Raw genomic sequence first — 22,055 nt, 5'->3', positions numbered from 1 at the left:
TTTGCTGGTTCAGACCTTCCTAGGACCTCACCAGGAACCGAAAGGCTGTGAAGACAGGGGCTGAGCCTTGACACACTCACTGGTGTAAGCCTTGCCAAGGACTGCTGGATCAGGGCCCTTTTCTTCACTCTCTATTTTGACTGGTCACATTAGCACACRGTCACAAGCTTTGCTTATCCAGTCTTTGGACATCTCGAATCTCTTTTTGTGTGTACTTTTCTCTTCAGTCTATCCATCCCTCGTTAAATGACCTCAGAACAAATCCTGCTGTGTGGATGAAGATACATTGGTCACAGACACCAGGTAGACTGTTCTTCTAACCTGGCCAGCTCCTTCCACCAAGAAGGGTGAGGCAAGGACGAGCTGGTGACAACATTTGCCAATGCCACCACATGCAATCCGGGCATGTTGCCGCAACATAATTCTCTTGCACGTGTACTCGCAGCTCAGAAACATTGCAGGAACCTACAGAGCCCATTGCAGGCTCCAGGCAGTTCTCACTACACCAGCTAGCACCAAGGGTGTTTCAGACCCTTCAGTCTCAGCCTTCCTCCTGCCGCATTGCCTAKCTCCCCAGTAAATCCCGATTTCAGTGCTGCCAAATGCCTTCCCCTCCTAAGAGATGGGCACTTTGCACCCCCCTGCTCCATACGTAATTACAACTGTTAAGGCATGCAGCAAGTGGCATCTTGGTGACATTTTTGGGGGTGCTGGAGGTTTCCAAGAAACCAGGAATATCTCTTGGCACCCTGAGCACAACAGAGGAAAGAAACTGCTGTGGGAATGTCAGCTATTGCAAGCAAAAAGACCTGGGGTGTAGATGTCGCTGTTCGCCCGACACGAGGAAGGGGCGGCGAGCCCAGGTTTTGTCCTCCACAGCCTCAGCCCTTGGCACCTCAGGGTAACTCCCAGCGTCATGTCTGGGATCGAACAGGGGCCGCATGAGACACCAAGCCCAACCCTAACATATTTCCAGACTGGCTTTTTAAAGACTTTTTTTTTCCAAAGTTTTTGAAACTGGCTTTCATCTCAAAGGAGGGGTTTCTCCACATTTGTTAACTGTGGATCTGGGTCCCACTGGGAGCTGGCAGGGCTCATTAAACAGGCAAGGTGGACGCTACCGCACTGTTTTAGAGGCTTCACAATATGGACACGAGATGCTTCACACCAGCCAGCCCCAGTGCGAGCAAATTGTCCCAGGTATGTTTGATTCCCTGTTGTGGATGATGCCAGTGCAACCAGCTGGGCCTAATTTAACCCAAACGAAAGCACAAGGGGATGTAAGAAGCATCAAAGTAATAGTATGAGAAATCTGCAATTAATACAAGTGCTGATCGCAGAAGTAATGTCTGGGTTGTACCCTCTGTGCAACAAATGCGGAAAGCAGTGTAGGACTGGCCGTTGCCACGTACATCTATATTTCACAGGTCACCTTCCTTGCCAAAATTCAAAACAATTCTGTAACAAAGGGATTTCAAGCCAGCTCAAAAAAAATATATTGGCTACTGATAACACAAACAAAGTGGAAAAAGGCAGTCTTTTTTCATATGAGGCCATCAGTGGTCAGGAAGTGGGGTACAGGTCCACCCTGCTTAACATGCAATTCTGGTTTGGGTTCAAAACCAAGATTAGAAGAAATTAGAAGTCTGGACTTCCAGCCACTTAGGAAGCATCAGAGCATTACTCTGTCTTTACTCAAGTCTGAGACACTAAAATGCAATAGCTCAGTGTGTAGTTTACATTTATATAAAATATATAGTTATATTCTTATATTACAATAATGCAATACTAATTGCATATTCTCTATATATTATACTTATATAGTATATAGTATTGCTAATGTTATAGTATATTGATGTTATTACTGATATTAATAATGGTAGTATTATTAATGTAGTGTATGAATATTAATGCTAATAGTAATGTATATTAAATATTTAGTAAATTAGTCATTCATATCTTTTTTTATATCTATCTATATATGTAGTAATTATTTGGGGAAAAATATCCTAGAGCAACTGTAGACAATACTGCGAAAACACAGGCTCAGGGCTCAGTCCAAAAGGGAAATCCAATGCTAAGAATTATAGGAAATGAACAGAGCCCAAAACAGACAACCTCCCTACGCYGCTGAAAACACCCAGGCTGTGATCCTGTGTTGAATCCTGCACGCAGTTTGGGTCAGCTCATCTCAGAAAATCACACAGTASAAGAAAAGTAATAATCGGGGAAGAACCTAGCAATAGCAACAGCTTCTCCGTGACGGATGATAATGAGCTGGGACCTCCGRTGTGGCAAGGAGACCACGACAGAGGAATTTGCAATCCCAAATGGCGCGGGGAAAACAGAGGGGGACCAGTTCTCCTCCTCTTCCCATGACACAAGCTCCAGGGAATAACTAACAAGCACAGACTCCACTGTCCCATCTTGCCTTACTTACTCAGACCGCGTTTCCCTGATGCTTTGATTATCTGTCTTGATTGTTTAGATTAGGAGCCAACCAAGGCCGAGACAGTCTCCCACAAATTTAATGTACAGCACTGAGCACAGCAGGGACCAGGTCTCAGCAAATGCCTCCAGGTGACAACGTAATGTAAAGAAGGTAGTCRATGTGACCTTCAGGGACAAGAAAGCTTTAAGAAACCTCTTTGGACGGGAGGTTTATGAAAGATTATTGTTAATAGCAGGAAATACTGTACATTTTTCTATAATTTCAGCTTTGGATCCATATTTATTTCCCATTAGCACCACTTTAAATCTAGCTTAATTCCAGCAAATACAATAGATACGCTCCGCTATTCATATACATAAACCCTTTAATAGGATTACAATCTGCCAGTGTAACTCAGATTTGAATTTAAGGCAGTACGGTTCAAATTTAATGCAGTATGGTTCATAATTAATTTAGCTTAAATATAATTGTTCAGTTTTGAAGGCTCCTTATTTGTTTCATGTTTTATATGAGTGTATATAAAATAGAGGATGAGATCCTCAGAATGGGGTTTTATTTTCCCTCCTCTTTCACGCTGCTATATTTATGTTTAAAGCACAGGGAAACATAGTCCAGCCAATGGCTCTGCCAGCCAGCCCACACGGTATTCAAAGGTAGGAGGACGTGGGAAATTTTAGGACATTTTAGGGGCTGGAGCACTCATCTGACAAGGGAAAACCAGCCCCGCAGGCACAGCGACAGGGAAAAAGCTCCCACCAAGGGGACAGGCACCCACAGCCGGACCTCATAGGTCAAGCAGGATCCAGCCCCAGCTCAAGTTATGCCAGTSATAAGCAACAACCTGGAGAACTACYGAAGCAGGGTGGCCGGCAGCAGATGTGTAACAGGAGGCCATCCACAACCAAAGGGTCGCAGAAATGTCTCGTGTTCCCCAAGCATCGGCGGACAAAGGACCAAAGCCGTTCTATGAAGCTATCAGTATGAGACACTGAGCATGCCATAAGTCTCCATATTGAATTAATTCATCATCTCCTTTATTTATACGTAGGAAAGACACTAAAAGAATTCCAGAGATCAGATCCCAAGCCAGAAAGTGTCCTCTCTAGCAGACCTCCCATTTGCATCAACTGTAGCAATTTCTGTGCTTTGCCTTTCACTCCATGGCAATGAAATATTCCCCCCACCCCGTCAAGATTAGGCCCTGAACCCAGGACCTAAGGCACAAGTCTCTGTCGCTTGAGCTAGAGAAATCTCTACTACAGGCATGAGTGAGGAGCAGACTTGGACAACTGCAGGGAAACAGTGTTAGAGAGATATACATTCACACAGACACATGACCCTGGGGTAAGGTCAACCTCCCACCATCAAAATAAGCTTCTATCCTTACAAACCAACATTTATATTGGTTTATATAATGCACTGGTTTATATATTATGTACTTATATTTGTTTATATAATATATCTAGTTGGGGTTACTGTCCTTGCAAACCAACATTTTAAAAAACAGCCAGTGTTTTTAGGTGTCTCCATTTTTGGGGGCTGAACTCAAGGTACCCCAAAAGAAAGCCCAATTTCTGAATGACAGATCTGGCCCAGAAACCCATGAAATGACAGTAGCAGAAAAAGGGTAATCAAGTCCTAAAGACATGCCTGGACAAAGGGCTGTGTGTCCAGGGCCGTCTTGTACATTAATAGCATCCAAAGAATCTGGCGAGGTCACTGTAGGAAACGAGTAACACAACGGGGGCTTGATAAAGCACAAAAAGCCCAACGAGATGAAGGTCAGTCTCTTTTGGCTTGAGGAGTTTGGGCCCCCCAGCCTCTTTCCGGAGGTTTGCAGTGCTGCACTGGCAACGCTGCACAAAGCCCCTCTAGTCGACTTGCTCACGCTTGCTCTGATCAAAGCAGGCTCGTGGGCTCGTTCCCCCAGGCAAACCTGCTCTGCCACGCTGGCTGCTGAGCTTCTTTTAGAAAATGCAGCTCCTTTACGTTGTCTTCCCATGGTTTCTCAAAAACATATTAAAAAAAAAATCAAGCAGAGGCACCCCAAAACTGAGTYGGCGCTGCAGGAAAGCCTGGGCTGCAGATGGGGTGTGCATGGAAGGTCTCAAACCCCGGAGCTACTCTGGGTCCATCCCTGTCCTCTCGCCAGGCTGGTGGCATGGTTGGCAGCAGGCAAGACAAGGCTACGCTTAAGCAAAAGGGCACTTCTCCGAGCTGTCATCAGCTGCTCATCTCCATAGGTGCTTAGCTACTAGTATTACTTTAAGGCGTTAAGATCAAGTGCATAGAAAGCAGTAGGACCCTCCAGGTGCCAGCATTCAGCTCCAGCCAATCACATAGTCTCTGAATTAGCCCGTGAGTCCTTTTTCATTGAATGATTCAAGGCCAAATCCTTCTCTGAGTCACTTGCTATCACCGGTATCAGAAAGAGAAGCCTCTGGCTTCAGGTTGGCCCAGTRGCTGGGTTAGACACATGGACAAGAATGTTTGATTTAACCCGATCCCTAGAAGACAAGTCCATGAAATGAGCCGGATCCTCCTCCCCCAGCAGCGGGGCTGCAGCCCCCCGATGAGCTGTCGTCATCCTTGTCCCTGTCAAAGTCTCTCCACCACAGAGGAGATTTCGGCAAGGCGGAAATGTAGGCAGCTCTGTTCCTTGCTTCTTTTTCCTGTTCCTAGGAGAAGGAAGGGGGAGAAATACAGCAAAGACATTGCCATTATCCACAGCTAAATGGCACAGAGAGCTGCTCCCACCTTCCCTTCAGCGAGAGAAGCCAGGAGCCTGCTTCTTCATCAGTGGGAGCCTGCTACAAATTGCTCTGAGGTTATCAGACCACAGTGCCTCAGATCAGGTCCTAGTGAGAAATTCAGGAAGGAGAGAGAGAGATCAGAAAGGTCAAGGGCAGGTTTCACTATGAGATCTGGAGTATCAGCTGGTACGGTTCAGCATTAAGGGGTAAACCACAGAGGAATACTCCATCTGCAGRCCCACTTGTGAAAGCCAACAGCATCCTTAAACCTTGCTTAAAAGTGGGAGGGGATCTGCTAGCGATAAATAATGGGCAGAGTTTGGATCCGTAAACCAAAATGGATCCCCAGGGACTCACAGGTTTTGGAGCGATTGTCCGTCACAGATCTCTAACATCTATCTGAGCACTCCGATAGCTGAGTGCTCATCTCTAGAGCTGTCATCAAGCATGATGYGCAACATGAGCTGAGGAGACATAGTGGTAGGAAGACACATCAGAGCATCGCATCTTCCAGGCCACAGCAAATGACCAAACACCAGACCYTCTGCAGCCTGCAGCAACCTCTGGGAGAGGAGGAAACTCCTCAAATTCCCTTCCATTTGCCTTTCCTTCAGATGATTCACTTCCTACAGGACACTTCTGCTGTTTGGAAAGCTTTAAACTCAGCCTATTAATGAAACTTGCCCTGGTTTTTGTTCTCAGCTCACTCATCTTTCCTAGATATCTAGTAGAAAATTTGATGCAAATCTTTGGCCAACTTCAATGAACTCCCTCCTCCAGCTGAAGACATGCTTTGGAAGCATAAAAAAACATGTTTCTGATAGTTAGACAAGATCAAGTAGCTGCTTCTCCCTCACTTAACAGAGCCATAAAGAAAAGTCAGGCCTGACCTTGGGGAAAGRCATCAGAGATATCATTATACTGCAGAGGGAGGTGCCAGTTGATCAGGCTAGGCAACRGGAACAGATTTACCCAGGGACCAAACTTTTCCACACAGCACGTCTTCCACATGTGGTGTAGATGGTCCCAGTAGGTAAGTCTGGTTAAAAAAAAATCAAAAGCTCAAATTCCTTCTTGCTCTATCCTGGCAGTCTCAGCCTGGAAGCCACAGCCTGGTGGCCCACTTAGGTGATGAAGGAGGTGGGAAAGCCATGACATGGCCACCTACATAGCTGTGAAAGCCATATAGAAAGTAAAATACTTAACAAAGCTCTGAGTTAACTTGGGTATCTACACATGTGGACTTATCCTCAGAACTGGATCCTGCTGCCACCAAGATCAGCGGAAACACAGCTGTTGATCTCGTCAGCAGCAGGAACGCATCCTTCTGCCATGGTGCAAATGGCAAAGGGAGTTAGTTACCTGCAAGAAGAGGATGTTATCTTTGGAAATGGCTTCCATCAAGTCCTTATTGAGGGAGGGTTCACCGTGTGGGCGGCTGGTCTCGGCCTCAGTCTCGTGCACCAGGCAGCTCTGCCTGCCCGGCCGCTGCCTGTAGAAGAGCACRTAGGCAGTGTCTTTGGGGAAAAAAGAGGTCACATTGCTGACTGATTCGAAGGAGGAGAAAGAAACCCTAGTGTCATTGAAGAGGTACCACTGGATTTCAAAGTCCAACTGCTTGTCAGAAGTAAGTTTTGGTGCACCATCCCGGGGCTGCCCACAGGCAATGGTGTCATTGCACTCTCTAGAGTAGCAATAATAATGGCCACTCTCAGAAGAGATCCCTGAGTGCACCACCACACTACAGAGGTCATACACGACAGACACAAAACTGCTGCCCAGTGCAGCTCTCTCTTTCCTGCGCTGGCAARCATCCTCACTTTCTTCTGGGGTAACAAGAACAGGCAGCTTCAGTACCAAGGGAATGGAGACGTTATCCAAGATCTTCTTCCTCTTCATGGTCCTTGGGTCAAAGGAGAACCGCAGCAGGGTGAGGATGAGATAGTGTGGTCCCTCCGTYAGCTCAGCCACTTTCTCAGCATCCTGTAAGGAAGCACATTTCTCACAATGATATTTATTCTCTGCTGTCAGTCTCTCTGGGGACAGGAAATAATTGATTAAATCTGGAACAGATCTGGAGTCTTTGGGACTGCATGTCTGCTCCCCAAAAGCCAAGAGAGGGTCTTTGGCTGAATCCATGCCAACAGCATCATTGCTTAAAGGAGTTGCCTGGTCTCCTGGCTCCTGGAAACCCAGTGTTTCTACTGGCACCAGCTGGGCTGCATGGTCTCCAGACACATGAGTCTTCCTCTGGATCCTGGGAGATCCCATTAGCTGGCTTGGGTTTCCAGGAGGCTCAATAAACTGTGGACCGATTTCTTCCACTGGTAAAACAGATGCGCTCCCTGTGCTAAGCACATGCCTGTCTGGTGGAGGGAAAGCCAGGGACAGGTCTGTGAAGACTTCTTCTCGAGAGGAGACATTCAGACACTTCAAGCAGCGGATTTTTGTCATCATTTTACCCCCAAACATCTTCTCAATTAATGTCTTGTTTAAATAATGCTGTTCAATGGCCTGAGACATCAAGCTGGATTCTTTGAGTTTCTGGTAGATCCTTTTTCCAGTTTTTTCTTCTTCATGTAATCTTTGGCAGAGGAAAAAAAATAGGGGGGGAGAGAGAAAGAGAGAGATTTCATTATACAGCAGCACAACACCAAGAAGCAGTTTTCATGTATAGTTTCTATTCCCCCAGCTAGTTTCACTCAGGGGTGTTAATTCAGGTTAAGCTGCATATACATAGGTGCCTGGTGTCATTTGAAGCGCTGCAGAGCACCCCAGACCCCAGCACATCTGCACACAGCTGGTAGACATGGCAAGAGCCTAAGGGAGCCCCATTCCTTTGGGGAGCAGCAGCTGGAGACCAGATGGGACACTCTCAGGCACATCAAACAGCTCTGCATGTCTACGCTTAGGCATCTGAACCAAGCCGCCAGTGTCTCTTCTTCATCCTCTGCCTTYATATGGAGGTTTTCGACCTCTCATCACTTTCAGATGGATGGAGAGAGTCCCACTGGCCGAGGCGTTCGCTGCAGGTGGAAGGCAGGGGGTAGGGAGGGTAGGATTTTGGAATCAGAAGTCTTCATGTGCTATTGATCCCAAGTCTAGGGGGATCACTGGGATGCTGGAGATTTGGGAGTTCATGAGAAAGGCAAAATGAACACATCAAGCAGAAAGCTAAATGGCTTGTCATTCAAAGRCAGGCAGCCGGCTTCTCTTTGAACTTGGCACAATCATTCCCCTTTGCCTYCAGAGTAAAGGCAGAAATTTTCAAGCTGAACTGATTTCCTGAGCTTATCTACTGGACAGCATAAGCAGGACTTTATTAAGGATTCTGGGACTAGTTTCCCTGCCTTTCAGCCCCAGGCACTCAAGTCTGCATTCTTTGAAGTCCTCTGGGTCTCACCTGCTATTTCTGGCTCCAGCACACTTTCTAAATACCAGTCCTTCGGGTGAAATGTCATTCGTTCCAGCACCCAGGGCTAGTATAACATATCTGACGTGTAAAAAAGAAYGTGTGTGTCAGACAAGGCTCAGAAATGCTCTGAGTACCAGGAACARCAATATTAGTCATTAAATGCCTTCCACTGTTCTTGCTAAAAAATAACCCTGGAGTGCCACAGGAGAATGCTTTGGCTATCATTAAATATTATGCTCATAGCCTGGTGCAACGCTGAGCTGGGCAGCACAGAGGCAGAGCAGTGAGGCTGTCCCTGCCACGTCACGGTCTCTGTTGGTGTGCATGGGGGCTAYGAAACCACGGCGCCTGCCACGTACCGGTCCAGCAAGTACTTCAGATACTCTGAGCAATCCTGCTGAGCACCAGGAGTAAACCAAGGTGGCCAAGAGGCAGAGAGGAAACTTTCAGGTGAGATGGCAGGTCGCTGGCAGAAAAGAGAAGAGGGAGAAAAGCATTTAAGCTGGGGCCCAGGTTCCCATTTGGCATGGGGGGCTGGAGATGAGGAAGGAGATCTTTCTGCCTGCTTTGCTGGGAGCAGGGCAGGCTCATGTGCCACAGCCCTGATCAGGTCCCTTCTTTTCCCCTACAAGGGCTAATCCCAGAGCCCAGGAAGACTTGCTTGGTTTGCTACAAGCCTTTGCTGGCTAATGGAAGGTARTAAAGTCAGAAAACCTGTGTCCTGCTCCCAGCTCCTCATGCCTTCTCTCACGTATGACCCTCTCACTTCWCCTTCTTCTGTCTCAGTTTTCCCCTTAAGCAAAACCAGCACAACAGGACCGCGACTGGAAGGACAAATTTCCCACTCCCCACTTTTGCTGAACATCCCTTTGCTCCATTATTACGAGAACAAGAGCTTCTGCTCACCCACTTTTCTGGGCCATTATTTTATCTATACTTCTGTAAAATATCCTCATGTTTATTTCTTCCTTCAGTTTTTAAATGGCTTATTTCCCTGGCCCAGAGACTTCTGCTTAATTCAGCCTGAATTTAATTTGATGCTCCATTTAATTTGATCAGGATATCTCTCACCAAATCCTTCTATAGAAAAACAAAACAAAAAAATCCACTAAATTTCCACCCATCATTCTGATCACTGCAGGCAGGTAATCTGCATTACCAGATAATGTAATCGCTGCCCTGAGGAAGCTGCTGTCTAATTAACATGGAAGAAGAAACATCTTCAGCAAAGAAGTCATTTTAAAAGCAGCCCAAAGAAGAAAAATAACTGGAATATTATTAGGAAACTATTAGGATATTAGGAAAACAGCACAACTGATCCCATCCATAATATTATTTTACATGCTTGTCTGGACAGCTGGTAAGCGGACACATGAGGAATTTCAATCCAGAGGAAGGGACTTGCTCAACACAGGAGGAAGACGGCATGAAAMAGCGACTGCGCTGTGATGGGCGTCCACAACAACGTTTTCGAGCCTTGGGAAGGGCAGCCAGGGGACTGGGTTGTTTTCAGACTGTAAGCTACACAATAACAAGCAGGTTGTTCTGTGCAAAACCAAACCTTGGTGGTGCTTCCACTACTAACAGCCCAACCTGCTTTTCCTCCCGCCCCCTGATCACAACGCTGGGCACCAAGCACAGAGGCATTTGAGGGAAAAAAAGCAAAAAACATTACTGTATTTGCTCATCAGAAGATCATAGACACCCTACGCTGCCATTAAAAAGTAGGCTCTTTTATGACTAAATACRATAAATTTTTTTTTAATCCAAAGCCACCAGAAATGAGAAATCACCACAATGCAACAAGCCAACGCTGTCAGTCAAGGCTTAGAAACCAGAGGGACTGAGCACAACAGTTTCACAACAAGGGAACATTCACTGGTCAGTGATTTTCCAAATCATGTCTCTTTTAGGGATAGAAAGATACGTTTTCAAGAGARGGGCTAGATATGACCATACTTCATCTCCAGAAATCTGCAGCTTGGTCCCAGAGCTCTGAAAGGCAAAACCTTGCTGCTTCCTGTAGTGTATTATGGACACTGCRCATACCAGCTAAATGCTCATTCATAATTAATTTGATTATGGGTTACAGAATCCTTTAGCTTCCCTCAAATGCAGAAGATTCAAAGCATCCGGAATCTAAAGGCTTTTTTTTTTTTTTGTTTTCCTTTTAACAAAACCACTTTTAAAGCAAATTCCATCGGTTCCACATAATTTGCCTGCACTTTCCTGTGAAGCAAGGGGACAACTGAGCTGATACAATCTTCTTTCTTGATGCAGAGCAAGAAACAGAAACCTTTATACCAACAGGCTTTTCAGTCAGCCACACACATAAACTATTAACAAATGGACTTCATTGTCAAAATCATTAGTTATTGTATCAGCCAAATCAAGGAATGTCACAGGCTGAAGGCATGGAGCCTGGTGTGAATGCAGCTCACTTTCATGTGTGATAAATGTTTGGGACTTACTTGCCTCCCCCRCCCCCAAAATCCGCCTTTTTCATATAAAAAAAATTCGTCCCTTTATAAAAATCCACCAAGATCCACAGCTCCTTATCAGCACGTTTGGGTAGGCAGGAAGTAACTTGGAGACGAGCCTTTCCGCAGCCGACAGTCCAAACAAATAACTAGAACATGAAATAATTACCTGACTGTGCTCCAAAAACGCAAAGAGCCACTGGAGCTTTGTCATCAGCGGCTGGGAGTTGCCCTCTGTTAAATTCAACACCGAATGCCTAAAGCTGTAAAAGAAAACAAGAGATGCAAAACAAGACAGAAAATCAGTCCGAGAAGAGCCGCGCCAGTGTGGCAAGCAACCCAAGAGCAGTCCTGAGTGGGAATGAGGGAGCAGAAACTCACTCTGAAGCCATGAAAAGACTCTGTATGATGCTGTTCATGTAGCAGGTGTTTCCCAAGTTAATTAACCCAATCTTCCCTGTCTCAGATTTGGAAGCCAGGCGTGGGTAGAAGCAGGCCAGCTCATTCTTCTGGGAGGTCCAAGCGTTCTGTCCCAAGAGATGCTTAATTCGGTCTTCGTTTGGAATCGGAAGAGTCTTGGAAACAGAGAGCTGTGTCACAAATCGGTACCTTTCGAAGCAAAGAATTAGTAACAGGCAATGGCAAAACTCCTCTGCAAGAGGTGTTCATGGCAAAACGTATTTCCCGTGYTTTTTACATGCACACGCATCTATGAGAGGAATTCTTTAGCTGCAAGCATTAGTATTTTGGAGGCATCCAAATCACAGCCAAAACCCACAGTCACGATCGGGACTTCTGCAGGCCCACAGTAAATCTCTATACCARTCTCTCTGGCCAGTCTGCCTACAAGCAGCTCAAACTCAAGAGTTTTAAACCCTTTCTTCTGCCAGAGCTTGAGGTATTCAGTCATGACACCCCTACCAGTGAGACAGTCCCTCTGTGCTAAACAGCAAACTAGCACGCCACTTCTGTGTGTAATACGTAGCTTGGAAAAAGTAGCCGAGAGGTGCTTGTCTTACTTTAACTGCTTCTAGGACTGGTTCGTAGAGATCTGGAAATCCTGAGAAGCGGAAGAACATGCAGTGGATGAGCTCAGCCAGCTGCTCCAGGGAGCTGGTGGCAGAGTTGGAGTCTTCCTTCTTCAGAGAAGCCACCAGCCTGGGAATGTGAGGGAGCAGCTGGAAAACAAAAGTTCACTCGGTCACATACAGCTCCAAATTACTCACAGAGCCATAACACACACTCAAGCGAATGAAATTCACCCCCAGGCAGGAAGGACAGTGCAGGAGTTCACTTCAGTCCCATGCAGGACCTCATCCTTCATTCATTGAGCTCAACTCAGCAAATCTTCCATCGACTTTAGCAGAGTAAATTTGGAGTTATAGACTTTAAAGGGTTCATGTCACAGAAAACATGCAGGCTGGCCTTCGTTCTTTGCCATGCTGTGATTTTCTTTGCTGTGCTGTGATTTTCATTCTTTTTACAGATTAATCTCTTCTAAAACACACTCATGCGCTCTGGAAAGGAGTGTTATAAGCTAAGTATCAAGTGATTCACACCTCCAGTGCAGGTAAATTAACCTACAAGTGCATTCCCTATCTTGAGTAACATTGATGTGCTACATTTTATCTTGCCCTGCATAAACAAAATGGCAATTAGCATGGTCAGCTGGGCGGTGACAGGCATATAAATCGCACATTTATTATTTTGCTTTAAGCGTCACTTAATCTAGATTTTTTTTTTAAATGAACAAGCCAACCCAAATGGAAATGATGAATTGCTCTTGGGCCCCCTCTGCTGACCCTGTAGCAACAGTGAATTAATAAACTATTCCGACACTTGCATATGCACTAAAGCTGAGTGAAAGRTGATCCTGGGTATTCACGCAACATTTTTCATATTTATATTTTATATTATTTTACACCAGAGCAAGTCTGGAGTAAAATRTCAGAATCTCTTCTATAGCAATTTCCTGCTCCTTCCTCTCCTCCTTTCTTCCTCTTCTTCTTTTTCTCTCTCTCTCTTTCTTTCTCCTTCAAAATATTRCTGGTTTTAACTATTTCCTTTCCAAATGAAAAGTTTTGTTGAGGAAGCAAAAGCAACCCAGTACCATTTTATAAATCAATATTGCACGAAGCTGTGATAGGAACAGTTCTCAGAACTCTTCCAAAGTGCCAGTGCAAACACAAAGAGATAAGAAGCAAGAAAGACGTATGCTGTCTTTTAAAAAATGTGGGAGGAAAATCGTCCTTGCTAGGCTAGAGATGAAAACTTCAGGCCAAGAGCAACAGATGACTTTTGGAGTGTTTCAAATTTTGGACGCCTGGCTGAAGACAATCCGTTGGAACGGTCCTATTTTTAGAAACTGAAGAGTTTCTCAAGAAATCAGGCTCCTCTAAAGTATCTCCAGCTGAAGAACAAAAACACATCAGTTGAAAATGTTGGCCACTTTGATTTTTTCCAGCCTTATCTGCTTAATTCCATGAACTTTAGGTGAAAAGCCAAATGTAAAGGCTTTAATGATAAAGTATAAAATCAAACATTAATAGCAGTAATTTTCCATTATTTCTTTAACCAGCTCAATCACTGAAAACATGCCTTTCAGCCCTGCTTTTTAATTACAGCATTCCAACAGCAACACCGGAAAGAAGCAGCCTCAGTGTCAGAGCAAAATAAAATATGCAGTACCACTGAGGAAGTGAAAAGAGAAAATTCAAATGCTGCTTAAAATGGCTTATTTGGGGKTTTTTTGGCCTTTAACAGCAGAGAATTTGTGAATTGGAGGCGTTCCGATCCAGTCTCTAAATGTCAGTCGCTAATGTTGACAAATCCTTAGAAAGATACCCCATCACTTCAAGTAGTGGCCACTGGTGTCAGAGGACACTGGTAACATTTTGAAGTTATATGTGGAATGGTCCAGTGAGTCCAAGGAAGGGTCAGGCACTCATTTAGGGAATGGCAAGGCCTTTTTAGGAATATATTCCCTTYCCTTCACTGAGCCCTCTGAGATGCTCTGAATGCACCTAACATGCCCAAAGTCACAGAATCACAGAATGGCTGAGGTTGGAAGGGACCTCTGGAGATCATCTAGTCCAATCCCACCCTGGGTCCCCTACAGCATGGTAGACAGGGTTGCATCCAGGTGGGCCTTGAAGATCTCCAGAGAAGRAGACTCCACARCCTCTCCGGGCAACCTGGTCTAGTGCTCTGTCACCCTCACAGGAAAGTTCTTCCTCATATTCAGGTGGAGAATATGTCAGAGTGGCAAAATTTGTGACACCTCAGCTGAAAGGATGACAACAAATAATTATGGGGCTGCATCTTCTTAACCTCAGCCTGAAACAGCTACTTCTTTCATTTGCAGAGCTGGCAAACRCCAGGTTAAAATGACTACAAAACCATCTCAGCTGTTTCTGATAAAGCCTTCAGTGTGGCTCCACAGGCCGTGCCATATATTCACACCGTGTCCTTGGCTGGCCTGCTCTGAAGCTGTGAAAGGACTGCAAAGGCTGTGGGCACTTGCACATGGAAATCATTCTTCTGGCTAGCAGAGCACTGCAGCAAAACGTGGAGCCTGTACACAGTAAATCCAGACAGCGCACACATTGCAAATCAGGAAGAGCCRAGCCCCAGATGGCTTTATACTGATTTATGCTGGGAGATGAGCCATCAGGTTGGTAAGCCTCAAGAGAAATGGGAGGAATTATCAGAGAATAAAGTAAAGCCTTACTTCTACTCTCCATCTCATTCTCTTACCCAGCACAGTTGCTTGGTCCATATCAACCTACTCCTTCTAGACTCAGGACTTCCCTCTTTATCTCAGCACCGACTCTGCAGTGCCCATAAAGCTTTTTGGGCTGCAGAAAGACGGCGCACAGATTCCAGAAGAGACAAACAGACAGGGCTGGGTTTTCACACGGTGAAAAGGGGCAGACTATGGAAAGTGATTCCACGGTATCTCAGCTCCTTAGGCTCCCTCCCAGCTCCCACGTTCACCATGGCACAGTTACGCACAGAGTGACACACTCGTCTGAGTCCTGGATTCAGCCTTACCAAGTGGAACGCTTCGTGGGAATGCTGGAAACTCAGCAGCATGTACTGCAGGACAGACAGAGCCCCTTCTCTCACAATGGGGTACAGTAACTTGGAGAAGACCTAGTGGTGAAGAAAAATAAATTTAGAAAAGCAAATAAGAAGGCAGGATGGCATAGCAACACACCCAAGAATGAACAGCAAGAAACAGAAGCACTGGATGGCCCCAGCTRCCCTGTGTTCGTGCACCACTTCTGGTCAGTCTCTACACCCGGATGTCGAAGCAAACAGGCCTCCAGAGTTATCTTCTGTCCTGAGYGTGGCCTCAGTGCACCCCACACATACCATGTAGGGCGTCCTCWCTTTTTCAGGCCTGCACAACGAGCACAACAAGGTGCTCATCTCTGGACCATCAGTACAGCCATAACACTACTGCTTCTCACACTTTCCAATGGAAGAGGCCATGCAAGTACAAAGGGATGTTCTATTTTCTAAAATGTGCCTCTTTTGTTTTATTGCCATATTTGGATTTTTTTTTTCTCCAACCTTTCAGGCAAATAGAGAAGAAAGCAGAGGACAARTAACAATATTTGTCCTACTCTACAGAAAATGGCATAAGATGCCTACAGCAATGGTCACTAACCCTTCCAGATCATGCTCCTGAAAGTTTCCAAGAATCACATACCGCATTAAGGGCTGTGTCCCTTTCCTAAGCACTAGCACTGAAAGGAAAGATAAATAAAAAGCTGGAGACTCTGCACTAATCCCTCACTGTTTGATGTACATGGGGTACTACAGGGACAAATGCAGTTATTCATAATATTCTGCATTCCTACAATGACTTCCACAGATATTCAACCAGATATTATTTTCATCTTACAAAGGAGAAAAAGAAGGCACACAGGAGCATGGAAAACATTATCTGAAGTGACCACCTGATTGCTCAGTGTCCTGGTTTGCAGGTAGTGGTAAGTACTCACCCTCAAAACAGCTGACAGCAATGGGAATGGGGGATTTGTTTGTGATAGTAAATGAAAAAAGGGCTAGGGCATAGGCTTAAAAACTAGKTTGTGACTGTGCAGATTGTTAACATGCTCGTTGGCATGTATTTTGCCCATGCCAGCCAGCACTGATCCCGGTACAATTGAATGAGAGCATGTGCCTCGCTTTCTCAAAGGCAGGTTGTGCAAGACCTTCTTATTTTGGAAAGCAAAACATTTGTCTGGCCTGAGAGTCCTCGGCTTGTTTTATTTTATAACCTTTAAGATATTAGCACCTCTGCAAATYAAGCCCTAAAAAGCCTCAGCTTGGGCTCTTGACCAAAATCCTTAGGCAAGACACTAAGGGAAGGAACACACTGACTCCCAGTGCCCAGCTCCCGCTAGCAGGAATAACACACACGTAAAATGAGGCTTTCTGGAGGACATAAATGCTAGCTGCAAAACCAGTATTGTATGTAGCAGTGCAGCTTTAGCTTTAGCTTTAGCACGGTGTGCAGCAGGCACAGCCTGTTAGCAATGGTCCCTTCGAAACTCCTTGGGACAACATAATTTCTTCTATTCATACCAAGTCGCATCTCACCGTCGTTTGGTTGAAAGGCAAGGCAGAAGATAACCTAGATGCAAGGAGTACTCTGTTGTTGCTAGCAATGTTTAAAAGAGCCTACTGACCTTTTCAATTTTTGATAGAGTGACTTCGATCAAGATGCTGAACTTTTTCACTGCAGCCAAACCCTTCAGCAGAGCAATGATCCACTTGTCTATGTTCTTTCCCAGGGGCCAGGACACCCAGTCAATCATCCTAAAATGAAATCCAAACTTTATGTAATAACTTAACGCGCACACCAGGAAAGCCAAACTACACTCAATCAGTGGAATGACCAAGCAAAGAGGCAGGCTTCCCCACAAAGCATTTCATACGATACTCAAAGCACAACACTTCCTGAAAGAGAATGACCCCCACATCCTCTGTATTTCGCAGCTGATGAGAGGACCTGACTACAAATTCATAGGAGTTTTTCCATTAACGTCAATCAACTTGAGATCAAGTTCACACCACTGGCATGCCACTGCACCGCTTTGTGGACTTTCTAGTATATCCTTCGGAGGAGTCCATGAAAAGAGAACCTCTGTTTTTAAAGAAAGATAAGGTAGATCTAATGAGGTGGTGACGGGTGCCTGTTCTAGACCCTTAGCATTAGCTACGGATCAAGGTCTCTGCTACCATTACAGAACATGATACCAGTACGAACTCTGGATTGTTACTGGTAAGGAAATACCRCAAGGATTTGGATTTTTGTCTTCTCTGTATGGGAGACATTTATTCCCAAATATACATTAAAGAAAAAAATACTAATAATTCTGATAGCAGCCAGATATTCTGGAATTTTTAGCTAACAGATTTATTCTATATCCGTGCAACCAACAAGATGTCACAATATTTAAAATCTTTTTTTGCAAGTAACATTGAATTTACAGAMGAGTCAGTCATTAAAAATAATCTTAGAGTAATGACAGGTTGTTTGTTGTTTTTTTTTTAAATTAGGTGAGAAGTTAAACAAAAATGAGAGGTAACTAAAGTTTGGGCTCTCCAAGGGTCAAACTTTGCTGATCACATTGGTACCTTTGATTTGAAGGTATCATCTCAGGCCTCCTTCATCTGATTTGAAGGTATCATCTCAGGCCTCCTTCACATTCTAGTCTCCCACCTCATTCCAGCTATCTTTCCCAGCCAATCTCATTTGTTTATCAATCTGTATCTTGTGTAAAATATATTAAAGGAACTGAGATGAATAACCACAACAGGGAGATGATCAGGGATAAGTGGAATCTGCAAAGCACTRGGGGAAAAAAGGCTAGCCAGTAAAGAAAGCTTAAAGGGCAGAATATGCTGGGATGGTGAGAAATGCCAAAAGTCAAGCCGAGTCAGATAATAAAGTAAATGTCAAAAAGCTTCTGCAGACATTTGCATCTGAAGAGAATAAGGACAGACGTGCAACCACTACATACGCAGGATGTGATGGYGATTAAAGATATGATATGGCTTCTAGATGCGACTTCCAAGCTAAACACATGCTCGGCCTCGGTTTTCAGCAAGAGGAAGGAATTGATCAAGGCAATAAAAGAGAAGGCAGATAATGGGTATGAGAATGGAAGCAGAAACAATAACCGCTGATATGAAAACAAAACATGAAGAGCTCATGCACTGTAGTCAAGTGGAGTCAGGAACTTCTTCCCAGAAAGTGCAAACACTGGAAATGTGAAATTCAGCTCTGGTGCATTTTAATGACTCTGTTAMCTTTGGCATGGTGCCATATTCCTGAAGACTAGCAAGACAGTTCCTATAATGAAGACAGGCAATGAGGGGATGACTGGGAAGACATGATACCATGTCACAGAGGTCTACCACAGGCGTTACTGTGCCAAACTAGGGTTCGTCAAGATGTCTGATTTTCTAGTCATAGAATACACAGTAGATCATATCTCATTGGGTTTCAGCAAGGGTCCTGATGCATATTTGTGCATGTGGGAGCAGTTAGTTTAAAAAGAAAAWTTGGCTTAGCAGAAGAATGGCAAATTAGGTAAGAAGCTGGTTCCAGAAGAGCTGGAAATGAAATATAGGAAGTCTCACGCTGCAGAGATGTTACAAGTAATGTTCTTCAGGGTCTAATGGCATTGACAGAAATATCAGGAATATGGCTTTGAAATTTCTGATGACATGAAGCTGGGAGGCCTCATCAGCAGAGGAGGAGGATCAGGCTATCACAAGGAAGAACTGTGTGACCTTGAGGATGAGAGATACAGAACCAAGATGAAACACATTCATTCAAAACGCATGCAGTGGTGATGGGGATCAAATAGCAAAAATAGCTGCTACATGATGGGAGCTGATCTGCTTGAAGAAGACTAGTGAGACAACGATGACCACAAGTTCCCAGTGTAACAGTAGCCAGAAGAAGGCAAGCACCACACTAGAGTGCAGCAGGAAAGGCATCTTCACTACAAAAAAAAGGCCTTTAATGCCATGGTCTAATGCCAGGATGAACCYCATCTAGAACACTGTGTACAAATCTGACTATCCATGTCCAAAAACAGTGAATTGAAGCTGGAGCAAGTGTTGAAAACAACTGTTGAGATGATCAGGGAAATGGARAATTTCTCTTCCAAAAGCTTGAAGCTGGCCTGGTTTGATCAGCCTAGCCAAAGAAATGCAGAGAGGGGATGTGACTGCTCTCTGTGCATACACTGAAGGAATAAACACTAGGGAGGGAAAAGACCTTATTCAGCTATTTATGTTAGTATAAGATCAAATGAGCTATAAGATGACSAGAGATAAATATAGGCTGGCAATTAGAAGAGAGATCCTAGCCATTAAAGCAATCATATCCCAGAGCAGCTAYGGAAGAAGAGCAGTGGGAGTAAAAGCCCTTTTAAGATTAGAGTTGAACATTCATGAAAAGGGCCCACAATGTCATTGCCTGCAAGAGCAGGAAGATGGACTCAGGGATGCAGAGGCCCCTCTTTACCCTGTRTTCTTTTACATAGGCATACARYATRGTTGACCATGAGCCAGCAATGTGCCCTTGTGGCCAAGAAGRCCAATGGTCTCCTGGGGTGCRTKAGGAAGASTGTTGCCAGCAGGTGGAGGGAGGTGATCCTGCCCCTCTACTCAGCCCTGGGGAGGCCTCATCTCGAGTACTGGGTCCAGTYCTGGGCTCCCCAGGACAASASASACATGGAGCTACTGGAGAGAGTCCAGCAGAGRGCTACAAAGATGATGAGAGGGCTGGAGCACCTGCCCTAYGAGGAACGGCTGTGAGAGCTGGGCCTSTTCAGCCTGGGGAAGAAAAGACTGAGGGGGGATCTGATCAATGYGTRCAAGTACCTGAAGGGAGGGTGTCAAGGGGACGGGGACAAACTCTTTTCAGTTGTCCCGTGTGACAGGACAAGAGGYRATGGGYAGAAACTGAAGCACAGGAAGTTCYGCCTGACTGTGAGGGGGAATTTCTTCCCTGTGAGAGTGAYGGAGCCCTGGACCAGGTTGCCCAGAGAGGTTGTGGAGTCTCCTTCTCTGGAGATCTTCAAGGCCCACCTGGATGCAACCCTGTCTAACAYRCTGTAGGTGCCMCTGCTTGAGCAGGGAGGTTGGACTAGATGATCTCSAGAGGTCCCTTCCAACCTTACTGATTCTATGGTTCTATGATTCTATGAATATCCTAGGTTACAATAAACAATGTTTATTGACATTTGTGGCTAARTTATAATCTTGCTCCACTTGCTGCCTGCATTGCTACACTATAAACAGTTATATTTTACATTCACTTTCCACACTGAAAGATCTACAAGTATTTTGCAAGCCAGTTTTCCGAAGGAGTCATTGATTTTTGCATACACATCTTTTAAAAGGTCGGGTCCTGATTCCCAGAGACAGCAGGTATCTGCATCTCTGGGAAGGCAGATGGCTCTTTACATCCAGACCTTGTCTCTTTGAAACAGATATACACTAAAAGAAAAAGAACATCAGCAAGCACTTCTGAAGCCCTGGAYGCAATTAAATATAGCTTATCTGCAATGCATCCATCCTATGGGCGAGAGAGACGAATTCTTTCAGTCGGTGGTGTACACCTATACCAGCAGGTGCCAGGCTTGCTCTTATTAGCACTGTTTGCTCTCAAATGCTTGATCACAAGTTCCACCCTGCTTCAGTTTACTCCCCTGGTAATGCCTTGCAAACCCAAACTTTGAACTCTGGAGGAAGAGRTTTTGGTATGAAATTAGTGTGTCAGCAATCCTAAGATGAAAGACTTCGTTTACCCCAGTATATTTTTCTTTTATTTGYGATTTATTGAGCACATGTTCAACAAAAGACCAATGTTAATATAGCTTTCTGGAGCATCTGTCTGCTACAAACACTCCACCAAAACTTCTGCATTTCTCCTAAGTGGACGTAATTATGACTTGTGGGCTCTGCCTAATATTGACTAACATTGAGTAATCATTTACTCATCCTTCTGCGTAACAAAGAATTTTTAAAGGAATGAAGCAATTGATTTTGCAACTGCTATTTTTAGTCACTGCTGTTCTTAGTGGATTTATTGACTGGAGCTCCCAGCAACATCTGGGAACTGCATCCAAGGAGAAAGAAAAAAATGAATAAGATTAAAAACTGAACTGTCAACTTATTCCTTTGTCTTGGGCTGCTCTGGACTCTGGGAAAACCAAGGCCCTCTTCAGCACCCTTCCTGTAGACATRAAGTTCCCATAAAGAATTATATGCACATCCATCATGTAAGGGAGACAAATCCTGRAACAGGAAGGGGAGAAAGGAGATTTTCACAGTGAGAGCAAAGCAGACCCCCCTCCCTTCACTTAAGTACCTGTGAACATCACCCATTTAAACAGGGACCTCTGAGGAAAGTATAGGATGAAGATATTCTTAAGCAAGTCTAACCAAGGAACCTGGAGCACAGAGTAGCTGTAGGACTTGAACAAAGGCGTGCAAGAAAGATCTAGTGATCCCAAAGAGGGCACTGGCCCTGGGAAGACTAAGTCTAGCATTTCAGATAGTATTTCATCCACTACCTCCTCATCATGCTCGATATCTCCCTTGACTCTGCCTGCACAGAGGGCAGGGATAAACATTGGACAGCACTGAGATCTGGACCAGCAGCACCACGTTCATCTGGAAAAGGTCAAAGTGGGATCATTTAAGCAGTTGGGCATACCTCCTTCTCCACTGAGAAACTCCCAGCAGTTGGAGATGCACACGCCAAGATTTTTAGCTGTGACTGGTCATTTAGGATGATGTCCCTCTGAAAGAAGACAGAGGATCCACCTGAAACTCTTTAAAGGAGATTTTATGAGGAAAAGCCCTCAACAATTTCTGGGAAACAACTCAATAGTTCCTGGGGAAAAAATCTAATC

General features: G+C 44.9%; 1 protein-coding gene across 1 annotated transcript in view; it reads right to left on the bottom strand.

Moving 5' to 3' along the window:
* Positions 1-3,464: 3,464 nt before the first annotated feature.
* USP35 (ubiquitin specific peptidase 35) overlaps positions 3,465-22,055 on the bottom strand; it is a 31,345-nt gene continuing 12,754 nt past the window's right edge. Inside the window, exons 4-11 of the mRNA XM_085299243.1 lie at positions 16,803-16,932; positions 15,154-15,255; positions 12,120-12,278; positions 11,482-11,675; positions 11,270-11,363; positions 8,980-9,086; positions 6,568-7,789; positions 3,465-5,130 (exon numbers count right to left, since the gene is read on the bottom strand). Coding sequence (XP_085155369.1) covers positions 4,960-5,130; positions 6,568-7,789; positions 8,980-9,086; positions 11,270-11,363; positions 11,482-11,675; positions 12,120-12,278; positions 15,154-15,255; positions 16,803-16,932 — 2,179 coding nt within the window. The 3' untranslated portion in view covers positions 3,465-4,959. The remainder of the gene's footprint in view (positions 5,131-6,567; positions 7,790-8,979; positions 9,087-11,269; positions 11,364-11,481; positions 11,676-12,119; positions 12,279-15,153; positions 15,256-16,802; positions 16,933-22,055) is intronic.

Source organism: Rhea americana, unplaced genomic scaffold (genome assembly GCF_003343005.1).
Source record: "Rhea americana isolate MKP2758 unplaced genomic scaffold, rheAme1 scaffold_148, whole genome shotgun sequence".
NCBI classification, from domain to species: Eukaryota; Metazoa; Chordata; class Aves; order Rheiformes; family Rheidae; genus Rhea; species Rhea americana.
This window is presented reverse-complemented; position numbering and strand designations above follow the sequence as displayed.